This window comes from Rattus norvegicus, chromosome 16, assembly GCF_036323735.1.
Source record: "Rattus norvegicus strain BN/NHsdMcwi chromosome 16, GRCr8, whole genome shotgun sequence".
Taxonomy (NCBI): domain Eukaryota; kingdom Metazoa; phylum Chordata; class Mammalia; order Rodentia; family Muridae; genus Rattus; species Rattus norvegicus.
The window spans coordinates 25369602-25394938 of record NC_086034.1 but is presented as its reverse complement, the minus strand read 5'-3'; the positions used below and the strand labels follow the sequence as shown (position 1 = coordinate 25394938).

The window sequence follows — 25337 nt, the reverse complement described above, 5'->3', positions numbered from 1 at the left end:
TGTGGTGTTGGCCGAAGACTTCCTTGACATCATGGGTAGGGACTGTGGATGGGTTTCAGTGTTGGCAAAAGTAACTGTCCACTGGCAGCCTTGCCAGATAGTTATGGTAGCATTTAAAGTAGATATTATTTCTCCTTCTATCCATGACCAATGTGCAGACATACTAACGTTTTTCCCTTTCTGGAATACATCAGGTCAGCCAATCAACCCTCAGTGTCGCATCTACCCAGAAGAGATGATTCAGACGGGCATTTCTGCCATCGATGGCATGAACAGTATTGCGAGGGGACAGAAAATCCCCATCTTTTCTGCTGCCGGGTTACCACACAACGAGGTGAGGGCCGATGAGCTTGCTGTGCCCCGTCACGGGGTGTAGTCAGTATTTTTAGTCACGTAATTGGGCTACTAATTAAAGTATGTAAGAGTGAAGAATGAATTATTTTGTGGTCAAGAGACGATTCTTAGTTTTCATCCTTAACAGATTGCAGCTCAGATCTGTCGCCAGGCTGGTTTGGTAAAGAAATCCAAAGACGTGGTAGACTACAGTGAAGAAAACTTTGCCATTGTGTTTGCTGCTATGGGAGTGAGTATGGTATTGTGTTTGGGAATAACGTAAAATTAACTGTTATCAAAAAGAGGTGGTAAACTATACATAATCAACCTTATTCTCGCATGGACATGTTGCATCTTGGCATTTTAGCAAAACAGGAGTCAGACTTAGCATGTAACTGAAGCTTAACAGTGCTTCGTGTGCCCAAGTACTTTACTCTGACTTACATTTAAAAAGAAAAAGAAAAAAAATGGATGCTTGAAAATATATATTTTAAGGCTGTACTAAAGGCAGGTTTATTGGGAAGCTGCTCTCTGGCGTAATCACTGGCCCAAAGGTTAAGGCCAGGGGAGTCACCACAGTGGAGGAGGGAGAAAAAGAGAAATGTTTGTACACGTGCAGAGAAAGGAGAGGAGGAGGAGAGAGGAGGAGAGGTTGGACTTTTAAAAGATAGAACAATTTAGATTCATAGCTTGGCCTCTGTCAGAAACAGATGTTGAGAATTTTCTTGTGCCCTGCACTGATGAAGTCACTGATACTTAGGTAAACATGGAAACAGCCCGGTTCTTCAAATCTGACTTTGAAGAAAATGGCTCAATGGACAATGTCTGCCTTTTCTTGAATCTGGCTAATGACCCAACGTAAGTAAAGCTTGCTTCTCATCTTTAAAGTGGCGATTGTGTTCCTCTCCTCTGTGTACTAAGAATGTCAAAAGGAAGCTGCTGCTGTTTCCAGAATTGTTTCCGTTATGGCTTTTGAGTGACCTGGAGCTTGTGTTCCCTTTCAGTATCGAGAGGATCATCACTCCTCGCCTGGCTCTGACCACCGCTGAGTTTCTGGCTTACCAGTGTGAGAAGCATGTCCTGGTCATCCTGACAGATATGAGTTCTTACGCTGAAGCACTTCGAGAGGTAACTTTTCCTTCTTCCCTTTATTTCTTTTCCTCAAACAAAATGTGTCAAGTGTAGGGTTACCTTGCTCTTTCCTAAGTTTCTGGTTTTCTTTAACCATATCTTTGAGCTTGTTACTGATTGGTTTGTAGATTATCTTCATCAAAACAGAAAGAACAGCTTTTTAGTTTCTGTCACCTTGGAAACAGTAGAGGCTGAGATTAAAATTAATAGCCAGCTTATCGCACTGCCACTGCCCTTAGCTAGGGCTTAAGAAGTAAGAAAACACCACAAGCTGGTGGTAGTGTTACGTTTCCAGGAACTCGACCCACTGTGTGTTAACTCTTTTCAAATTCCTAATTTAAAAAAAAGATGTGTTTGATTGTGTATGTCTGAGTGTGTGTGTGCTCACGGAGACCAGAGGATGGCATCGAATGCCCTGGAAGTGATGGTTGTGCAGATCCAGTGTGGGTGCTTGAAACTGAACCCAGGACCTCAGCAAATGCTCTTAACCTGCTGTGCCATCTCTCTAGCCTCTCCGGTCTCTGTTTCTAATTAAAAATACCAGGCACTTGTCTTAAAATACCCTCAGTCTTCTGTGTTTTAAGACAAGTTCCTGATAATCTTAATAAGTTAACACTTGAGTACATGAAAAGACTGAGGAAACCTGCTCTCTAATGACCTGCATTTTAAAGTCCCCAAGATCATTACCACATTGTCACAGTGTTTACATTGACTCTGAAAAACTAGAGTCTTCCCTTCATTGAAGCAGATCCACACCATTGTTAAGGAAAACTAAAATGAGCTAAGAAAGAGGTATTTTTAAAGACCAACAACTTACAAACCTGGGTTTACTTCATGTGAGGTTCAACAGCATCAACATTCTTACAGTCACCAAGACAGCTCTACTGTGCACCGATGGCCACAGGTCTGTGTCTCACACTTTGAATAGCATTGCACGAATCCACACTGTAATACTCTGAGGTTCTTGTGAGGTAGGATCATGCAGTACCTGTTCTCATATGCATGTTTATATTTTAATTAAGGAAGGCACTAATTATATTTTGTGTGGTGGCGTAGACTCCTGGCTCTCTGATCAGGCGTATGTAGCCCAGTCTGATCTTGAAAACGTATTGTGGAGCTGAGATTGACCTAAAACTTCCATCTGCCTGCCTCTCCAAAGTGTTGGGATTCTCGATCTGGGCCGCTGGGTTCTACCTTTTTAATCTTGGGAAACTTACTTGAGGCTCAGTTCTGGCTGCAAGTTTGAGATAAACTTTCCTGCCTGGCTGGTGTGAAGATCTGAATGACTAGTGTATGCGTGTATCAAGGGATTGGTTCTTGGTGTGTGCTCCTCCTCTTGACCTCAGTGGGACAGTTTTACATAAAAGTGATTGGTTTGCATCATGATGTAGTTAATGAATTGATAATCTAAGCTTTGGAATTAACGCTACTTGGCTGGGTCTCAGTGTGGTCCAGGCTGTCTTTGAACTTACAGAGACCTCCTGCCTTACTGGTTTATACCACCACACCCAATTAAATTCCTTTCACAGAATTTATTTATCCACATAGTATTTATTATTGTCGCTCATTTTATTTAAGATTTCTGTCTATTCGGAGTTGAGAAAAGTACATAGTCCTTAGCAAACCTAAAATAGAGGAAACGACCTATGGATAGAATCTGAGAGTGGCATCAACCCTTCCAGCTCCAACTGAATTTCAGACTCCTTTTAATTTTCAGCAGTCTTGCTTTACAAACATAAGTTTTAATACTTTGTTGGGCACATTTGAGCAGACCTAGCCAGACTGTTGCTTACTCTGATGTGTCATGGCACTCTCCTTCTCTGATTTGTTATCAGGTTTCAGCTGCCAGGGAAGAGGTTCCTGGTCGGCGAGGCTTCCCCGGCTACATGTATACGGATTTAGCCACCATCTATGAACGCGCTGGGCGAGTGGAAGGTAGAAATGGCTCTATTACCCAAATCCCTATTCTCACCATGCCCAATGATGGTAAGTTTGCATCTTCGATTGTGCTAGACCTAATCGTATTCAGGGCTTTTGTACTTGTGAGAGTGTGTGTAAGTGTTAGTAATTTATTTATTCATGTGCATGGGGGAAGTGCTTTCACATATCAGAGAACAGCTTGGCCAGCATGAGCTCTCCCCTACTATGTAGGTCCTAGGGAGCCCAGGCAATCCATCAGGCTTGGTGCCGAGGGCCTTTCCAGCTCCTTAGCCCTGGATAGGGCAGAAGTCAACCCTCTGTCTTTTTGAGTTACAATTCTTTTGAGAGCCTGACCTCTTGAGGTTTACCTTAACTAGATACTTATACCCAAATACCATTTTCAGTTAAAGATTATTTCTAATTGTCCTTACCACTTTTTGTAAGAAAAACAATTTTCTTTGTAATTTGAATTTTAAATTTTTATTTATGAGTATTAATTGAATGTCTGCAGTTTTCAGAGCACTGTCTTAGTTATGAAGAATTTGTTTCTACTTAATGTGGGTTTTCTTGCGAGCCAGTCACAGTTAGAGTAAATAGTTAAACGTGTAGCGACGAGCATAGATGTGAAGACCACAGACTTCTGAGACTCCAGCTCGAGCAAGGAGCAGCCTGCTTTCCCTGGGCCTGTGTGCTTACACAGTGCAGCAGTGCTGTGTGTGCCCAGGGTGGGCCCCTGCAGAACTCCCCAACACCAGGCCCTTTGGTTTGTGTTTCGTTTTTAAAAGCTGTACTAGCATGTTAGGAGTGCTTTGTAAATGGTCTCTGGTTTGAGCCTCACCATGGTGCTGAGGCACAGGGAAGCAGAATGGTTTGTTAGGTTCGGAAGTCATAGCTCCGAAGCTCACCGTCTGGATTCACAACCCACAGTAGCAGTTCTGAGCATTGCTTGTGACGTAGACATGACATGTTTCAGAAGAGCAGACAGAAGGCGCTGTCTTCATCCTCGAGTCAGAAGCACACAGTGTGGCATGGTCTTTGGGGGCTGCCTGTGCAGCACTGTGGTGCCTGTGCACCCTATGTTTACATAAAGCTTAGTGCTTAAAATAGGACCTTACGTTATGCTAAGAAAGCCAGTCTATTTCATAGTGCACAGCAAATGTTGGAACTAATGTAACTGAACAAATGAAATGGCACATTGCCCTGTATTCAAATTCAAGTTGATTAAAATGAAATTTCAAATTAAGTCCTTCCGTTTCGTTAGCTACACTCAGGTGCTCCGTAGCCATGTTTAGCAAATGCTTGTCTGTCCTGCCTCCATGTCTATTGCTATGACAGAACACCCTGGCAAAAAAGCGCCTTAGAGAAGAAGGGGTGTCTGAGTTTATAATTCCAGATACAATCTATCGTCAGAAAGGCAAGGCGGGAGCTTTAAACAGCTAGTCACTTTGCATCCATGGTTAAGAGCAGAGAAATCTGGATGCTCAGGATCTTCACAGCTTACATATGGGTGAGAACACCCTGCCTACAGAATGGCTACATCCATGGTAGAGTATCTAGGTAGTAACTAATTTAATTAAGATAATTCCTGGGCTGGAGAGATGGCTCAGCAGTTCAGAGCACTGGCTGCTCTTCCAGAGGTCCTGAGTTCAATTCCCAGCAACCACATTGGTGGCTCACAGTCATCTATAAGGAGATATGATGCCCTCTTCTGGCCTGTGGATATGCAATAGAGCACTCATACATTAAATAAATAAAGTTTAAAAGGAAAAAAGATAATTCCCTACAGATATGCTCACAGACCAAACCAAAAAAGACACTTTTCCCAGGTTGTATTCAGCTGACAAAGTTAACCGTCACACTACTGTATTAGACAGCACCAGTACATGATCACAGAAAATTATTCTCTGTAGCTCTTAGCAGACAGGTAGAGACGTACTTTAATGCCCTATGTCTTCCTCTGACAGATATCACTCATCCTATCCCTGACTTGACTGGGTATATTACTGAGGGCCAGATCTATGTGGACAGACAGCTGCACAACAGACAGGTACTGCCTCTTGAACAGCTGGGGGCTTGAAGCTGCTCTCACTCTCTACTGACTTATTTGCTCTTTGGGGCTATTTTGTTTAGGAAGTATCTGAGTTGTTTTAATATGACTGTAAAATTGTCATTTCTATAAACTAAAGTCAGTAAGCAATGTCAGAATTAAAAATTACCATTTTTATTTATTTGCCTTTGAATGGGATCATTTATCTCAAGGAACTTTTTTCCTTTTTTGCAGAGAACTCTATGCTAAAAGTGCTACTATATGGCATGAAATGAGAAAAACAGGATTTTTGTTGGTTTTGCATCAGATTTCTAAAGTCATCTTTTAGGGGAAATTATTATGAACTTTTTATTCTGCTTGTAAGATTTTTGAGTCCATGCAGAAGGTTTTTTAAGTGGATACTTTGGTAGTCCAGGCAGTTGAAACTGAAGATTTCCAAAACAACGTTGTGCTCTCTCTATTTCACTCTCTTGGATCTAATTCTCAAAAGAAATACTGTATCCCAGGTATTTCTCACTACTGTTGTTCCCTAGAATATAAGACTCTAGACCTCATCTAGGAAAATGGTGCTTGTAAATTTATGATATGATATGAGGCATACTAGTGACTTTAAAATGTCTCTGTACAGTAAAGCTTGACATTTACATAGTTAATTTTCTTCCTGTTCTACCCCAGATTTACCCTCCTATTAATGTGCTGCCCTCACTCTCTCGGTTAATGAAGTCAGCTATTGGAGAAGGAATGACCAGGAAGGATCATGCTGATGTGTCTAACCAGTTGGTATGTGTGCTCTTCTAAGGACGATGTCTGAAAGACTGCTTTCTCCTTATGTTCTGCTGCCTTCCCCATAACTCTTCTTTCTGTCACTTTTTTTCTTCCCATACAAGTAGAATTTCAGTGTTGGTTTGGTTAGAATAATAACTCTGTAGAACAAAGCAGCTTCTTTTTTTTTTTTTTTTTTTTAAAGAAAAATGATGCTAATCAAGAATAAAATACCAAGCTTGGGACTGCAGAGATGACTCAGTGGTTAAAAGCATTTTGTGTTCTTGCAAGAGGACTCACACGATGGCTTACAACCATTTGTAACTCCAGGTCTAAAGGAACTGACCTTCTTCTGACCTTGGAGGTTACCAGACATGTATGTGGTATACTTAAATACATGCATACAAAACACTCATGTGTATAAAGTAAAGTCTTTGAAAAATAAAACCAGTCAACCTACTAGGCTTGGATAGAACACACCTGAACCCCAGTATTCCAAGGCTAAGGCAGAAGAATTTTCTGGGATATTCCATCCCTATGTATTCATCTATTTACTTATTGTTGTTGGAGTTATACTGGCATGAATATCTGTGCACTGTATGATCCCAAGACCAGAGAAGGTTTGGGATCCCCTGGGCCTAGAGTTACTGAGGCTGGTTAGCTGCCATGTGAATATTGGAGTCCAGTATGGTTCCCGGGTCCTTTAGAAGAACAGCCAGTGTTCTTAACTACTGAGCTGTCTTTCCAGCCCTTAGTTTAATAATAATAATAATAACAATAATAATAATAATAATAATATAAATGATAAATGATAAAATTTTAAGGATGAAAATAAAAACAAAAAGCAATGTGTTCTTTTAAACACTAGTTTCAGATGTCTGCACGGATGCCGTCACATATTTGTTGTGTAACATATTAAGCAGCAAACAGAGCACTGAAGCGTTCAGCTGTATATATTCTGTGAGGTCCTCAGTGCCATCAAACTTAAAAGGAAAATACCTGACTGTGCAGTAGAAATGCAAACCTGTGAAATCACAGGCTTTTAAAGAAACCTGCAGAGATCTCTCTTTGGCTCTGTATCTTGCTTTCTGTCTATAATCACGTCGTTGGCAGTGTGAGGCAGTATATTTTTGCAGTGTTGCACATGTCTGGCGTTGCATGCCTGAAGGCCTCTTTGCAGGAGACTGTAATAAAGAGTTGAATGTCCTGGGCTGTTGACATGTCCCTCTCTCCCTTCAGTACGCATGCTATGCTATCGGTAAGGATGTGCAAGCCATGAAAGCTGTGGTGGGAGAAGAAGCCCTGACCTCAGATGACCTCCTTTACTTGGAATTTCTGCAGAAGTTTGAGAAAAACTTCATTACTCAGGGTAAGATGATTCCTTTCAAACAAAGCATCTCAGAATTGTTAAGCTTCTTGCAAATCCGCCATTGTCTTAACCTCTGACTCCCTTGTGCCTTCTGCACATCTGCAGGGAAGCTCTAATTATATTTCAGAAAGCCCAACACATTTTTTGCTGTTTTTTCTTTCTTCCTACCCATTGACTGTCACTGTGCTGTAGGCTCTAACTTGCTGAATACAATCATTACCTGTCTCTCCGCTCCCACACCTCTACCTGCCATAAGCCTGCCTTTTTGTGAGGTATTATCTATCCCTAAGGTCCCAGTGACCAGAATGAGACTTTTCCCCAGCTGACCACCCTCCTTGCCTGTGCACTCTGGTCCGTGTGTTTCTCAGTTGGGTGGCTTGGGTTTTGTTTTGTTTTGAGAATCTAGTGTGTATGCACAATGAAATAAGATAATACACATCTACCATCTCAATTCCAGTTCTCCTCTAACTGCTCATGTATACTATATCCCCAACCTGTCCCACTTTCTTTTTTTTGGTAATAACTCACTAGTCCGGTTGCCTGGGCAGCATTCTTAACCTTCCTTCGTGTCAGGTAATTACTCACAGTGTTCTTGCTCTATTACTTTTGTATTCCCACTACAATATTTTGTCCAGGAGTTCTCAAACTTTGATTTGCTTTTGAATCAACCAGTCGGCAGAAGAATAATTCTGGCTCAGTAGACAGGTGTGGCTGGAGACTGGGGCTCCTGGGTGGTTGTGAAGGTGAGGTGTGTAAGCAGGTCTGAGGTCTGAGACCCTCATTCAAAGCCTTGTTCTATGCTTGGCCACTGGACGCAGCTTTCCACCACTCTCTCAGCTCGGGGATAACTATTCGTAATTTTATTAGTTGTTTCTCTTATAAAACCCTCTAGTGAGTTTCCCTGCATGGCATGTGGGTATCTGCTGTTTTGCTCATCCTAGCTGTTCTTCCTCCTGAGTCTTAGAAATCCTCCGTTCTCGACTTCAGTGCTGCTTTGGAACAGCCCTCAAGTGGTGCACGTAGAGTTCCTGCGCTCTTTTGCTTGCATTGCATCTACCTGCATTCAGTTGATATTGAGGTCGTCTCAGATACGCAGTAGCTTAGTTGTTTAATGGTCCTGGGTCTAACCAACACGTGCTAGGCACGTGTTTAACCAATGAGCTGTACACCATTGAACTTGTTGGGATTTAGTTTTGTTTTGTTTTGTTTTTTTAATGCAAAACGTAAAATATATAGTTAGGTTGTCTAAAGAAAGGAGCCCAGAACCCCAGCCACTCTTAATCTTGTGCTTAAAGACTTTTCTTTTTAAGGAGTTTATTTAATTCTGCTGTATTAAATATAATTATTTGATTGGCCTGTAATTTCTGCAGTTGAGTTTGAAGCTAGCCTGGACCACTCAATGAGACCCTGTCTCAAAAATTAAGTTTTTGAAAACCACTGACCTGTAATATTAGTCTGCCTGTGGCATTTAAGGCTTTCTCAGAGTCTCTGTGGACTCTTGCAAGCCCAGCTTTTTCTCCTGTGCCCTATGTCCTACAATCCACTTTTTGCTGATGTTTGAACACAATGCTAGTTTGCATAGTTTAAGGACCGTCTCTGTCTCTGTCTCTGTCTCTGTCCAGTTCAACCCCTTACACCAACACACACACTGCCCGTGGACCTCCTCTCACCTCTGATCTCTGTGCTACTTCGTGCCCTCCTTTCTAGTCTCGAGTCCTAACCCATGTTTCCTTTCCTATACTTTGTGCCTACCCCGCTTGCTTGTCCACAGACAGAATGCTGAGTTTCACAGGGGAATTGGAAGTGCGCTGTCATTAATTCAGTATTAATATTTTAGGTCCCTATGAAAATCGAACTGTCTATGAGACTTTGGACATTGGCTGGCAGTTGCTTCGAATCTTCCCCAAAGAAATGCTGAAGAGGATCCCTCAGAGTACCCTGAGCGAATTTTACCCTCGAGACTCTGCAAAGCACTAGCTGCTGCTGCTTGTGCGGCTCGACCCTCTTGTGAAGTGCTGGTTCTGTTTGCTGATTCCTTTTGCACTCCTCCATCCCACCTGTGTGTGGGAGTTCACCTGTTACCCTGTAATTAAAGACAAAGGCTAGGTAACTGTTGTGCCAGTGTTCAGCGTTTAAACTGCTAACCGATTGAGAGATCCCCGCTCAGAACCTCACCTTCTGTGCTGTCTTTAAAGTGGCGGAGGTGAGGCTTGCTTACCGGTGTATCTATTTGTACATAGTGGAGAGCTAGTTGCGAATAATGTCTTGTTTGGGTCTCCCAAACCCTACCTCTCAACTCCCTTAAGAGTATCACTGTTTTGAAGTTAAAATGCTTCAGTCTCAAATTTAGGGGCAAGGTGGAGACTGGAAGAATTCTCCTTTCAGAAGAACCATGAGGCTCGTGGCTGAGCCTCCCTCTGGAGTACTAGTGTACCTGTGGGTCTGTCCTCTGCTCTGTGCAGATGGGTTTTACTGTCTGCTTGAGTTTTCTTAGGAAAAGAGTTCTGTTCTGCCAGTGCTGCGAGTTGGGATTCCTGTGTGGCCATCTTTCTCTTTGAGGCCTAAAGAGTCAGGCACCACTGTGCAGCGGCATTCTCCTGCAGGGGTGGCGTGCCTTGTGCTGATGACCCCCACTGGGCTGCAGTCATAGGAGAACTGAGACTTGGAAAATGCTGGGGCACAGTTAAGAAAACCTACATCCCACCCTCATCTTGTGTTTATGGTGGCTTAGGTCTCTGCATTGCCCTCCAGATCCTGAGGTGGGGCATGGAGATGACTTGCCTTAGGTTTGTGGATGCTTTAAACTCTGCTCAGTCCTCAAGCTTTCTGACTCAGCTCTCCCTTTTCTGGGTGATCTTGTGGCACGTGTAGCAATGTTTCTTTCATTCCTGTCCCTTCCTGGCTTGAGCTCTTAGCTGTATTCTGTGTGCCTCTGCCGTGTCTGCTGTTTGGGTCTCTGTGCTGTGTGTTCTCAGGTGCAGCCATAACTTCCCCACTCCGAGCATTCCACCTTCCAGTTGTTTTTCTCTGAGGGGATGGGGGGGCGGTCAGCATGATTATATTTTAATGTAGAAAATGTGACATCTCGTTATAAATGAAAATAAATGTTAAATTAAATGGAAATTACCTGAAATGACTCCGTGTTTTCTCTGGAGACGAACAGCAGGATGTGAGTATGCTTCATATTCCTGAGGGCTTGAAGAAGCCATCTGTGTGTCCAGCAGTCCTCAGGCTGTACTTATTAAACCTTTATCAAGACCAGTAGAGGGGCTGGAGAGATGGCTCAGCGGTCAAAAGCACTTGTCTGTTCCTCCTAAACTATTTCCTGCGTTCTACTCCCAGCAACACACAGTGACTCTTCATCCATCTGTAATGGACTTGATTCCCTCTTCTGGTGCATGGGAAAACAGTGCATATGCAAGCATGCAGATGTATATAAATATCTATATATAAGTATATATAAAATTTATATATATATATATCTTTATATATAAATTTATATGTATCTTTATATATATATATATTTATATATAAATCTTTTTAAAAAAATAGATTGACCCTCCTGCAGCATGTAGGGCTGCTTGGTTAAGCAGCATTCCTGCTAGTTTGTTAGTTTTTTAGTGAAAACATTTTGTAAGGGACTCTTCAAACAGCTGGGCGACGCTCTGTAGATTGTTTACCTGAGTGAAAGGCCATCTGCAGATGAATGTCCGCAGTACCTCAATGTGCTGCTTTCCTGTGAGGGTGAGCAGGGTGAAGTGTCCTCAGGGTCTGCTCTTAGTATCTTAGGCTGGATGGAAGGCAGTGAGCTCCAGTCAGCGTCCAGTAAGATGACACCAAGAACAGTAGAGGGGCTGTGTCTGACAGGTCATGCCTAAAGTCCAGGCAGACGGAGAATCAGGAATCTACTGTCATATTCAAATGCTTGAGTTCAAGTCTACTGGATTGGACTGGACTGAACTGTCTTAAAACACATAAAACACACACGCACTTCTTAAGGGGATTTTTTTTTATGCAGAAGAGCGTTAAGCATAAGGATGTGGTTTTACTTGCTGGAGTTTTTCATTTATTTAAGATAAAAATGGCATTTCTTACCATAGCCTAAGTGATTTTATACCAAACTGTTACTCCAGTTCAGGGTTGAACACCTCCCTCATGCTCAGGGAACCAGTGGTGCCCCTCTTCCGTGGCAACTAGTACCCTCATGACTCATGTTTGAGAGCAATGAGAAATCTCTTCCAGTCAGTCACTCACCAGGAATTGTTTGTGCACTCAGTGTCTACTAGGAATTGTTGAGTCCTCCTGACCAGTCGGCCGTACTTCCTGTTTAGGGGAAAGCAGACATCTGACTAGTACCCCTAAGGTCGGAGGCCTGGGTGAACAAGACTGGCTGGTGTGTAGTAGTCTGAGGGTTGCCAGCTTGGTTGGAACACACATGCACCTGTGCTCAGTGAGCTATAGTAACATACATGTCACTATTTTTCTTCAAAAGATTCTTTCTCCCTGCTCATAGAGAATTTTATAAGTTGAATAATCTGTTGGGTTTCAAGTAGCAATGGCCTTGTTCCATATAAATTTTTGCTTTTTCTTTGACAATCATTATCAAAGAATGGCAGAGCAGGTACCAGAGGCTAGCCCTTTATCCAATCCAGTGTCCTTCCCGTTGTTCCGTGTCTCCCTCCAGCATCCCCTCCTTAAGTACCTGAGTTCCCAGTACTCTAGCGTCTGGGATCTTTAGTTCTGAAGTCCTAGAACTTTAGTAAGAGGCATAGGTGGTGTGGGTATGTGCCAAAGCCATCGGTAGTCTAGAGCCACCAACATACATGATCACATTGCAGTTGGCTTGTGAAGTGAAGAAAGGGAATTCTAGCATCGACCTTAGCCACAAGAACTTAGATGCTCACTTTGGTTAGATGAGCTGTTGCCTAATTTATGCCACTGACTGACCCACACAGGACACTCATCTCTAAGTATACACATTTACCAGCAGCCCCAGCTCTCCTAGTGCCAAAAGCATATACCTCAAAATGCATATCCCTCCACAGAGCAACACAGGCCACACACACAGCTCTGGGAGGCCAGGCCCAGCGCTGACTGTCCGTGAATGAGCACTCTGGCTCGCAGAACCAGACGGTGCCTCCGGTCAAGCTCCAAGTCAGACGAAGGCTCTAAGAAGCTGCTTTATCTAATGAAAATAAACTTTTCCTGTAACTTTTAAAAGCCAGGCAGAGTAGGGAGACGATTCAGTGGGTAAGTCTGGTGCATAGTCTTGAAGGCCAGAGTTCAAGCCCCTGATCTACAAAGCAGAAAAGAGGAACTTTTAAGAGGCTTCCTCTGGGACAAGAGAGTAAATCCTTAAAAACAAAACAAAAGAAGGGCTCCGGGGTTAAGAGCACTGACTGCTCTTCCAGAGGTTCTGAGTTCAGTTCCCAGCAACCACATGGTGGCTCACAACCATCTGTAATGGGATCCGATTCCCTCTTCTGGTGTGTCTGAAAACAGTGAGAGTGTGTGAGTGTGCGTGTGTGTGAGTGTGCGTGTGTGAGTGTGCGTGTGTGAGTGTGCGCGTGTGTGAGTGTGCGTGTGTGTGAGTGTGCGCGTGTGAGTGTGCGCGTGTGTGAGTGCGTGTGTGAGTGTGCGTGTGTGAGTGTGTGTGAGTGTGCGTGTGTGTGAGTGTGCGTGTGAGTGTGTGTGAGTGAGTGTGTGTGAGTGTGTGTGAGTGTGCGTGTGTGAGTGTGCGTGTGTGTGAGTGTGTGTGTGAGTGTGCGTGTGAGTGAGTGTGTGTGAGTGTGTGTGAGTGTGCGTGTGTGAGTGTGCGTGTGTGTGAGTGTGTGTGTGAGTGTGCGTGTGTGAGAGTGTGTGTGAGTGTGTGTGAGTGTGTGTGCGCGTGTGTGTGAGTGTGCGTGTGAGTGAGCGTGTATGTGAGTGTGTGAGTGAGTGAGTGTGTATGTGTGTGTAAGTGTGTGTGTGTGTGAGTGTGAGTGTGTGTGCGTTCATACTGTGGCATGCTCCTGCCTGCAGACAGCCCTTCATTCCATCAGTAAAGGAAGCTTGCCTCTTCCAGCACTGAGCAGCATTTAAACCCAAATCTTCCCTTTCATGGGATCTTTGTACATCTTTTCTTTCTGTGTATTTTCGGAAGGCAAGTGGGGTTCTTAGCCTCTGAGAATCCAAGCCTTGCCCATGTGGATAACCAGAAGTCCTGCAGATGCTGAACTTGGGACCAAGCCAGTGAGGCCAGGACTGATCCAAGTTAAAATGACTGCAAACCTCACCGTGCTCTGAACTAAGACATTCTGTTCCCTGGTTCTGTTGTGCTTTTCCCGGACCTACTCTCTAGCAGCGCTCAGGCATAGCCCTAGCAGTTGACCAATTTCATTAATGGTTCACTCATCACATACGCATTGTGCAGACAGAACTTGGAAAGTACAGGTAAGCACAGAATTCTGTCAGTAACTCTAAAGATCAAGTTGCCCTGTGTCACACTTGATAGTTTAGCTGTCACGACTGCCTTCCGTCATTAAACTAAAGCCACCACAGACCATACGTATGTGAGACGTGAAGAGTCACATCCAAGAAGAGATTCCCAGTGTGATGGCACAGCTTCAACCTCGGCACTCGGGAGGCAGGTACAGCAGACCTGCGAGTTGTAGATAAGCTCGGTCTACAAAGATAGTTCTAGGAGAGCCAGGGCTGCTGGTGAATGCATAGACCAGCAGTATATGAGATCAGTGTCCTGTGTGGGCCAGTCGGTGGCATGATTAGGCAACAGCTCATCTAACCAAAATGAACATCTAAGTTCTTGTGGCTAAGAATACATGTCAATACTAGAAAACTTGCCTGCTTAGTATATGTGAGACTCCGGGTTCAACCTCAAAGCAGCAGCGAAGGAAAGGGTCTTTTGTTTTTAGTTTCATAGACAGTCGCGGGCATAGTTCCGAACACCTGTTTTCTTAGCATCAGGAAGTTTAAAGTCCCACAGGAGAGAAGAAAGGTGAATAGGAGAAAACAAGGAAACATTTCCCTGGCAATACTACAGAGGTGCTGGCCACTGAATCTGGGGCAGTAAGTAACACAGCCATTCCTCCAGGACCCTAGAACAGCTTTTAAAGCCTCTAGTGGGTCTAGTACTCTGCCTCCCTTTTTGGTCAGTTGTTTCAGCAAACACTGTTCTTCAAGGTGCTCTGCGAGCTTCCGGCCCTTGTCCCATCATAGGTATTTGACTAAAGTGACAGAATCTGATGAGAGGATGGGACTAACATGAGACAAATCTGGACCCAAAGGACTCGGGCTGGGTATGAGGTGCAGTTACAAGTGAAGTTGAGGTAGCTGACACAGGAAGACTTCCCAGCCTTTCCCTTTCAGGTCCCTTCATGGAAGTAGTGGGTTCTGGCTAGCAGTGGCCTGTATTGTGTGGCCAGTGTCTGAGTTTATTTAGGAGTAGCTCCTTCTGATTGCTGCAGTAAGAAGTTTGGATGCAGGCTAGGCTGGCTTTTGGGAGCACAGGACATGTTTGCAGATTTGCCACCACAACCATTCAAAACAGGTATGACCTCTAAGAAGCCCTTTCTAGCATCTGTTTTGTCCCTGTTTGAGGGTGTACCCATGGGTCATTTAACTCTTCAGTGCCTCAACACTTTGTGAAAATACACCACAGTTACCCAAGCATCTTGCTAGGCTTTCTGAACTGTGAAATGCATGTATTAAGCCAGGAAGGTATTTAATACAGGGACAGGTTTGTGTATTTACAGGAGGACAGTCCCCATTCAGTGCTGTACCAACTAGAAGTCATTCCCTATTTCCCCCCAACCACAGCCTGTCCCAGGTAACTGCTACTCATCCTCCTGTGTGGATTTGTCTCTTCTGTCTATTTTAGAATCATAGTATGTTATTTTTGTGTCTATCTTATTTCAATAAGATTCTTAATGTTAAAACATGCCACAATTCATTTATTTTTATTTCTGAGTAATATCTAGATGAATTATGTGGCACATATCCATTCACCGATTGGTGGGCATTTGGGTCGTTTACACTTTGGGATCACCATGAAAGAGGTTTGCATAGTTGTGCTTTTGTGTATATGTGTCTCACTTGCCTTGTGCATGTAGTATATCTAATGTAGAGAACAGGATCTTCCTTCTTCCTTAAGGGTTAGTCCAGTGTGGCAAGCCAGGGACCTGAGTAGGAACTACCCCTATTTAAAATGAGTCCACTTAAATGCAAATCAAAACAACCCTGAGATTCCACCTCACAACCAGTCAGAATGGCTAAGATCAAAAACTCAGGTGACAGCAGCTGTTGGCAAGGATGTGGAGAAAGAGGAACACTCCTCCATTTTTGTGGGATTGCAAGCTGATACAACCACTCTGGAAATCAGTCTGGAGGTTCCTCAGAAAATTGGACCCAGCTATACCACTCCTGGGCATATACCCAAAAGATGCTCCAACATATAACAAGGACACATACTCCACTATGTTCATAGCAGCCTTATTTATAATAGCCAGAAGCTGGAAAAAAAAACCAGATTTTCCCTCAATAGAAGAATAGATTCAGAAAATGTGGTATGTTTACACAATAGAGTACTACTCACCTGTTAAAGGCAATGACTTCATGAAATTTTTAGGCAAATGGATAGAACTAGAAAATATCCTGAGTGAGGTAACTAGTCACAAAAGAACACACATGATATGTAGTCACTGATAAATGGATATTAGCCCCAAAGCTGGGAATACCCAAGATAAAATTTACAGACCTGAAGTGGATGCTTTAGTCCTTCTTAGAAGGGGGAATAAAATACTCCCAGGAGGAAATATGGAAAGTGTGGAGCAGAGACTGAAGGAAAGGTCATCCAGAGACTGCCACACCTGGGAATCCATCCCACATACATTCACCAAACCCAGACACTATTGCTGATGCCAAGAGTTGCATGCTGACAGGAGCCTGATATTGCTGTCTTCTGAGAGGCTCTGCCAGAGCCTGACAAATACAGAGGCAGATGCTCCAGACAACCATTGGACTGAGCACAGGGTCCTCAATGGAGGAGTTAGAGAAAGGACCGAAGGAGCTGAAGGGGTTTGCAATCCCATAGGAAGAACAATATCAACCAACCAGACACCCCAGTGCTCCCACCAACCAAAGAATACACATGAAGTGACCCATGGCTCCAGCCTCATATGTAGCAAAGGATGGCCTTGTCAGGCATCAATGGGAGGAGAAGCCCTTGGTCCTGTGAAGGCTTGATGCCCCAGTGTAGGGGAAAGCCAGGGTGGGGAGGTGGGAAGGAGTGGGTGGGTAGGGGAGCATCCTTATAGAAGCAGGGAGAGGGAAGATGGGATGGGGGTTTCCAGAGGGGAAGCTGGGAAAGGGGATATCATTTGAAATGTAAATAAAGAAAATAGCCAATTTAAAAAAAAGGAAAAATAAAATGAGTCCACTTAGTGCTGCTTGCCTGTGCATGGATGTGGGACTGTGGGTAGCCTCCAAAGCTAACCATCTCTGAAGCAAAAGGATTCTCCCTTCACAGAAGTCATTAATTCCCAACAGTTTCTCAGGTTGTCAGTATTTTTAACCCCGTTCTAAGAGTACAGTAATTTTCAAAGTTGTAACACTTTCTGCATTTCCAGTTTTCACCACAAGGTGTCGATAAACTATGCAGAAGAGCAGTTGAAGTCTTTGGCCAGCAGAGGGCCTCTGGTGTTCCTCGGAGATACCTGAGTGAAATTCTAGAATTTCGTTTCTTTTCCTTCCCTTGCTCTCATTCCACCCGGGTCTGTCTTTGTAGTCTCAACTGTTGCACACCAAAAACCTCACCAAGATTTCTTCCCCTGGGGTTGGAGAACAGTGGCTGGAGTTGATACTTATTGTAAGCCTGGCAGTGAGCTAAAGGCTTTCTGAAACCACTGGATTTCATTAACCAAGGGAATTCTGGGAACAGCCATGAGTTAACCTGGTGAGGAAACTGCACATAGAGAGTCAGATCCGAATAGTATTTCCACTGTGCTTTTACGGCATGCCCCAGAGGTGCAGCCTCAGCTGTCCCCTCCATGTCATGGGAAATTCCTGGGCTTTAAAGACTCCTAAGAAACCTTTTATCCTTTGCACCATGTGACAAAACCCAATGGCTGCCCTTGCATCTTTTCTCTAGTGGAAAACAAGCAGGCGGGAAGCATGACTATTCCTAGAAAAATATATTCCAAGACACCAAAGCCTGCCTGAAACCAGATGGCACTTGTATTTCCTCAAGGATCTTCTCTTTATGTGCACTTTCTGGCTGTCAGCGGTGCCAGAAGCTTAGCCCTGGTGGGGGTCCTCTCTGAAGAGATCAGAGGCAAAACTGAAGAAGGAGAAGAGTGACAGTGGCAAGGTCTTGGGAGAAGGTAGAGTTGCTTTCTATAATAACATATACCTCTCTTGACTTTAGTTACTCTGAGGCCAGAAGCTGCTGGCCTCTGGATCTACTGACAGTTGTTGCTAACAGCAGGGTAATTAGGTAAGGGATTTACTGCCGTCTCTCCCTTCTATGTCCAGGCAGCCAGACACTTCTGGTTAACTGTTTGTGAACCACGGAGGAAGGAAAGGAAAAGAATTAAAAGTCTTTATTCAGGCAGATATGCAGAGACATATTCATACACCCACACGCCGGCTGGGCCGGACCGTCTGTCTCAACTCCACAAGTATCCGTGCAGGCTTACATACATACACATGTAAATACAGACAGACGTGTACATATGGATGGATGGACGGATGGATGGATGGATGGATGGATGGATGGGTGGGTGGGGCAGAGCTCCCAAGTCAAGCCATCCAAAAACAAACAATTTTATTTCTTTTTTCTGGCCTTTTTATACCTTCTTAGACAAAAAGTTCTTTAGAAAATTACCTCAGAGATAAAATTACATAAAATGGGAGTTACAGAAGGATGTTGCTATTAAGTTCAAAGCAGTGTTTCCTTCTGCAAGATTGTTTTAAGATCAAAGCAACAGCTTTTTTTTTTTTTTTAACATGGCCTTGCCTTATCATAGTGCACACCTGTGGCTTTATCCTTGGACCTAAATGTTTTTCCTTGAACACAAATTTGTCCCAAGCCTATTTCTCCTTTTAGTGTGATTATGAAAGCTCACTGTATTTACGCAGCCTTTATTTACTGTTAATGAGGAGTGGGAACATTCTAGTCTTGATTCTAACATTATTACATCTTTCTAGCAAAGCAGCTAAGACCATCTTTCTTCCTAAAGTTACTGGAATTAAATCTGAAATTCTATAGAATCATCAATTTATCTAAATAGCATTAATTCATGAAAGTTCATCTGTATGTTGATCTGCAGGAAATCTGATCAGTAGGGTGGGCTAATGCCCAGGAATTATTACATCAATTTAATAACGACAAGAAAGGCATATCAGCTACAAGAAGCAATCCTGAGATGAAGTCTTTGTGACCTTGCCATTGAGCTCGCCCATCACAGACCAGGTCCTGCCACTCCCCAATCAAAACAAAACAAAACCTCCAGGAAGGCCACCTGCTAGCCTAAGCCTATCCTAGATGGCTCCTGACACAGTAACTATCCCAGGTATTGACATGATTACTCTTGTGCTTTGAGTGTGTGTGTGTGTGTGTGTGTGTGTGTGTGTGTGTGTGTGTGCGCGCGCGCGCTATACTAAGTGTTTTCTTAGGGCAAACCTTTCAGCAGACAACTATTCATATTTTCTAGAAGGAAAAATGGATAACTTGGATAATCCAAGCCCTAGAAACCATATATATCCATATATATATGCCTACTGCAGTCTCTGCTACATCGACTTTTCGCAAGCTCTGGCTTTTGGAGCAGACCCCTTCAGTCTGGGATGCTGGTTTGGGCGTCTCATTTAAAAAAAAAATATATATATATATATATGTATATATATATGATAACGACGATAATAATACCTCTGGGGTTTGAGGTTAGACTGAAGATGAGCTTGGACCGCGATGACGCAATGAGCTAAACCTGCACTCCCTCGTCACCAAGTCACTCTCAGATCGAATCCTATCTGCCCCCCACCCCGCACCCCTTTCTGCGACCTGCCCAGATGCCCCAGGGCTCTTGTCAGAAGGCTACGATTAAACAAAGGGCCACGCTCCCTCCAAAGCCCAAGCAAAGCAGCAGGGGTCGCCGGCGGGACAGCAGGTTTCTAAACAGATGCAAAAATGGGCCCGCAGCTGCCGCCCAGCACACCAGCACACTGTTTTCTAATTCCCCCTGCCTGCTAAGTGCTGATTACCCGGCTCTGCCTCGGGCCGCGGTCCTTCCAACCACCTGACTTTAGCCAGGGGGCCACTCAGAGAACAGAGCAGCTGGCAGGGCGCACTTCCGGCAAGGACCTAGCGGGGCAGCAGATGCGAGGCACTGATTATTCCGGGGGCGGGCTGCACTAGGGACCTGCATTTGCACTTCAAAGGGGTCTGGCCCCAGTGCTTCACTCTGGGGACCCAGTCTTGTTCTGGGGGAAATCAAGTTGCTTTGAGTGAGTTACCCACCCCCTTCCTAACAGAGGGGCGGGTTTAAACAACCCCTAGAAGTTAATGCCTACTGGCTAGACGTCCCCAGGGACCCTCCCCTGTCTAGCAGTTCTTCTCTTTAGTCTGTTTCCATCTGGACGTTCACGGGGTCACGGCAAACCTATCTATCTCACACTGCCTATGTTTTTTAAAAACAGTCTATGTTGCCCGAAGCTTTCCTGGCAATCACAGAGATCCCTCAGCGTCTACCCCTCAGGTGCTATGAATAAAGGTGGGTACCAGCCTGCCTCGGTCTTGATTCTTTCAACATCCCTTGTTAGGATTTGGACTCTGTGTGCGACACCCCCCCCCAAATATGCTGATGTCCTAATCCCCAAAGACGTCAGAAGTGTGGCTTTATTTAACAATAAAGTAATTTTGGGTATGATTATTAGGATAAAGAGACCACAGCAGCCAGGGCAGAGTTTGGAGCGTTGTAGCCTCAAGGCAAGAGAGCCAGTGAACTGAAGAGAGAGGAAAGATTCCCCTCACCCCTATGCTCCAGCAGCTTTATGAGGGAGTGTGGCCTTACCAAGACCTTAATCTTGCATTCCTAGCAGCTTCAATCTTGAGAGAACAAACTATTGGCAGGGTAGCCTAGGTTGTGTTACATATGGTGGCCTGGGAAGAAATGGGTCCCTGAAAAGTAACTAAGTAGGTTGTTTATTTCACTCAAGTGGAAACCTCAGAGAGCTAAGGGTTGTGGATGTGCCATTTCTTGGCACTTTCTGGTGCCTCACTATAAAATGAGTCTACCAAGGTGCTAGGTGGAGTAACAAAACCTGATTCTCCCTCCTCTACCCGTTCCCCATTCCCTCCATTCACCCCAACCCCCTCCACACACACACAATGAAGCTTCCAGTAATTAAGGTTGACCAGGGCCCTGACCACTAATGAAATAGAAAGGTGCTGGGGCTGGAACCAGTTCCCCTCCTCCACTCTGCTCCTGAAGCCTCCCTCTCCCCTTTCTCTGAGCAGTAGTGGGTGGGGGAGTTGGTGTTATAATTACATGTATTTGTGTCTTCTTAGCCAGACAGCTAACTCTGAGGACAGAATTCTAGAGCTCATCCCCCACTGCCTCACCTCAGCACATATCAATTTAATTTGAGAGCCTCTTACATTGGATAGTGTTTGAAAATTCAAAGAGAATCAGCACAAAAGGAATCAGAAACAGTCAGAATTGTATTCTCCCTTATGGCTGTGGCTTCTATAGGAACAGAGCCTGCTGCCAGTTTGGTCTCCATTTCAGAAAACACACCCTTTTTAGAAGCTCCAGCCACATAGGTTGCCCATATCCTTGTGCCTCATCAAGGAAGATCTTATAAAGCATGTGCTGTGACATAGCAAAAGAAGCAGTGGTCAAAATGAAAGGCTTTGGGGACCCAAGTCTATGTGTATATCCCCAGCTACACTCTGGGCCCTCCGCTCTTCCAACTTCCTAAGCTGCTTTCACAGATGTGTGATTCTCCTTGCAGGGTTGGAACACAAATTTTAGATGGTCCTAAATCGTGACACTACCCTCTGTCAGCTAGCTGGCAACATAGCTGGTGTTGTTATCAGAGGGTTTAGAAGACAATCCTGAGCCCTGGGGGCCCCAGCAAGTAAGACTGGGCATCTCATCCCAATACACCAAGTGAAAAGTAACACTATCAAAAAGCTGAGAAAGGAGGTTTATTCACTGTGGTCACACTGGCAAGAACAAAGGGGTCTGTGACCTCCAAGTCTGCCTTTGAGTTTATTACAGTTGTGTTTTATAAAGAAAGAAAGGGAAGGAATATGTTTCTTGGAGGCTCAGTAAAGTATGGGGCTAGGGGGTGCCCCTGCGGGCCCATGCTGAAGCAACCCTTCTTCCTGAGGTACATGGTGTAGTGTAGAAGAGAGTTTATTCAGAGCATGGGGAGGAGAGTGGAGAAAAAGGCAGAGAGAGAAAGAGAGAGGGGAGGGAAGGAGAGAGGAGGGGAGAGGGGAGGAGGGGAGGGGGGAGGAGAGGAGAGGAGAGGAGAGGCAAGGAGAAGAGAGGAGAGGAGAGGAGAGGAGAGGAGAGGAGAGGAGAGGAGAGGAGAGGAGAGGAGAGGAGAGGAGAGGAGAGGAGAGGAGAGGAGAGGAGGCTGGCCATGAGCACATGGAGAGAGGAATGGGGAGAGAGAGTAAGGGCCAGGAGAGAGAGAGAGAGAGAGAGAGAGAGAGAGAGAGAGAGAGAGAGAGAGAGAGAGAGAAAGGGAGGGGGGCAAGCAGCCCTTTTTATAGTGAATCCAGAACACCTGGCTGTTGCCAGGTAACTGTGGGGTGAAGCGTAGACTAAATGCCAACAATTACTGTGAGGTTCAGATTGAAATAAAATGCAAGAGATATGCCTAATTAAGGAATCTTGGTCAGGGTGACCAACTCCTCAGTCAGCAGCCTGAGGAGGTCCATTAGAGAGACTCCACCTAGCCAAGACTGTATCTTGGCTTTGCTGTAGAAAAGAATGCTGGGATGAACCAGTGTGAAACTGATTTCAGGGTTCTGAGTGCATTTTAACGTACATCAGAAGCACAGGGGCTTATAAAAAGAGAGGGGCTGAAAGAATAAGGTGGACACAAGTGTGAATGTGGCTTATCAGGATCCTGGTGATGACAGAATGGAGGATTCTGGATGGCTTTAGAATGTCGTTGCTCAGCGGTTCCTCAGTGATCCTGCCCTCCTTTATGTATGTATACGGTAGTTCTTAGGACGTCTGGAATTAGACTGTAATCTGACAAATAAAAGCAGGAGCTACTGGGGTGCACAAGGGAGTGCTGCATGCCCTTTTCCAGCAAAGGGGTTTCTGGCACGTTCTAGAAGTCTGCAGGTTTACAGAGGGGGAAGGGAGTAGGGCCTTAAGCAAATATTGATTATGTTTGAATTCTTGTTTCTCGACTCCTTTCCAGTCCCGCATCACCACAATTTCCCATCTTGCTGTTCTGCTCACTGCTATATTAGTTTGCTCTCTGTTGCTACGATAAACACCGTAACTAAAGCAACTCAGGGAAGAGAGTATTTATTTAAGCTTATACGTCCAGATCATAATCCATCACTGTGGGAAACTAGGGCAGGAGCTCAAGGCATGGACAGAAGCAGGGACCAGGAGAAAAGCTGCCAACCAGCTTATTGACTCACTCTGGGCTAGCTTTCCTACAGAGCTGGGCCTACCTGGCTAGTCAATCTGTGTGGATGTGTATATGTGTGTGAGTGTACATGTGTATAGATTAGATGTGTATGTTCATGTAGCTATACATGTGCGTAGGTGTGGATATATACCTATGTGAGTGTAGACAGAGGTCTGGAGGGTGCCTCGCTTTGCTCCACCACGTCTGCCCAGGAAGATGACCTAGCATGTGCTCAGCATAGCCAGACAGAATGGGCCGGAGACCAGAAGCCAGACAGGGAGCTGATTAATAGTCAAATCTTCTCCAAAGACTTTGAGAAAAACCCTTGACCTTATACACACGGTCACAGCAATCTGGCAGGTTCTTGCTGAACAAGTCTCTTATAACTCGCTGCTTGTGAAGGCCACCCCAGGCAGAGGAAGAATCTGTTTCTAAGCTATAGTGCTTTTCAGAGCATCCTGAGAAAGGCCTGAGACATAAGTACACATCCACATGAATAAGCACATAGAAGACCACAATCTATACCCCTCAGTCGTGTGTGTGTGTGTGTGTGTGTGTGTGCACTTCTACATGCATAAAATACCTCAATGTACATAGGTACATGCATCCACACCGACACACACACACACACACATATGTAACCACATCTATACGCATCCATATTCACATGCATGTATAAACATTCTCATTAACCTACATATATAGGCATCCATGCATGAGCATATACATACACACACATAACCATCCATACACAATAGATATATCCATAACCGATTCCCACGCATATTCTTATCTACACCCATACACATACCTACTGTGGTGGTTTGAGTAATATATGTACTTAGTTCCCAGCTGGTGGTGCTGTTTGGGGAGGTTTTGGAGGTTTCCGCTTGCTGAAGGGAGTACATAGCTGGGGATAAGGATTTGCGAGTTTAATGACTTGTGCCATTTCCATCTCTGCTTGGTATATGTGCTTCAAATTGTCACTCTCAGATTGCTTCTTCAGCCACTATGCCTATACCCTACTTCTATTCTACCCCTACTACAAGGATTTTAACCCTCTGCAGTCTTAAACTCTCTCAGGAGTCACTGAGGTCCTGTGCTTTATCACCACAGAGAAGTCACTGATACACATACCCACAAACATTCACAAACCTACATCCAGATCCCCACACTTCATACATGCACACTTTACACGCACACTAAAACAACTGCCTCATCCCTTCCTCCAATTTCCAACCTTAACTTAGGACAGCATCATGTGTGCACATGGGGTGTCTGTGTACAAGGAGTGATTTGAAAACAGGGTTTTCTCATGTGACTGTGCCCGTGGCAGTCTATAAGAAGGAACATCCACCCCTACCGGTCTAGGACACATCAAAGCTGCCCTGTGGAACTGTGCCCAAGACTCCACTTCCTTAGTGACCAGATGGCTGGGAATAGAAGCAGGGCTTTGGACTGCGGACCTGACTTGGTTTTCTCTATAACTCATGGCTCTCTGTGATGCCAGCCCCCATTCAGAGCTGGCCAGTTGGCATGGATGTAGCCCCTTCTGCTTGCTAAGTTGGTCTTTGGGGCCTAGCCAGGTGGGCACCAGAGCCAACATTTTCCTGGAAAGCATTTGCCTCCACAAGGTAGGTGGGCTGGGAACTGTCGACAATGCTGTTGGGGTTGCCAGTGCGTGTGCGAGGTGCTCCATCCACAATGTGCCTGGTCTTCACTGTCTACAGAGTTGGGGGCTTGGACAGACATCCTCAGGATTCCTACATATGGTACCTTGTGCCTCCAGGACGGTGGAGATGAAAGCCCAGCAGGACAGGTCAAGATTCTAGCACCCCTGTGGTGTGCTTCAGGACTCTGAAGACCCGGAACACTTCAGACCACTCACATGAGTTTTGGGGGAGGGGTTGAAGAAGTGACCTTGAACGTTGTTGTTCATTTCCTTTATATTCTGCTTCCCTCCTTTCCTGTACACATGCCCAGCTCTATTGTCCAGCGGGGGATCCACCCACAGGACTGAATCCACAAGGTCACCTGACAGAGGACCCAAAAGCAAGTGAGAAGCTTGGGCTATCCCCCAGCCTCAGCCAGAAGGCAGTCATCATCCCTTTT

General features: G+C 44.8%; 1 protein-coding gene and 1 long non-coding RNA gene across 2 annotated transcripts in view; one reads left to right on the top strand and one right to left on the bottom strand.

Moving 5' to 3' along the window:
• Atp6v1b2 (ATPase H+ transporting V1 subunit B2) overlaps window positions 1-10685 on the top strand; it is a 24135-nt gene extending 13450 nt beyond the window's left edge. Inside the window, exons 5-14 of the mRNA NM_057213.2 lie at window positions 1-35; window positions 195-334; window positions 482-583; window positions 1094-1191; window positions 1338-1461; window positions 3300-3450; window positions 5349-5431; window positions 6107-6211; window positions 7433-7562; window positions 9400-10685. The exon at window positions 1-35 is cut by the window's left edge and continues 43 nt beyond it. Of these exons, the coding sequence (NP_476561.1) occupies window positions 1-35; window positions 195-334; window positions 482-583; window positions 1094-1191; window positions 1338-1461; window positions 3300-3450; window positions 5349-5431; window positions 6107-6211; window positions 7433-7562; window positions 9400-9539 (1108 nt within the window). The 3' untranslated portion in view covers window positions 9540-10685. The remainder of the gene's footprint in view (window positions 36-194; window positions 335-481; window positions 584-1093; window positions 1192-1337; window positions 1462-3299; window positions 3451-5348; window positions 5432-6106; window positions 6212-7432; window positions 7563-9399) is intronic.
• Window positions 10233-25337, bottom strand: LOC102554171 (uncharacterized). Its single transcript, XR_005494729.2, has 4 exons — window positions 25002-25337; window positions 11817-11885; window positions 11243-11436; window positions 10233-10809 (listed from the first exon to the last, which is right to left on the bottom strand). It is a non-coding gene; the product is annotated as an uncharacterized LOC102554171 (long non-coding RNA).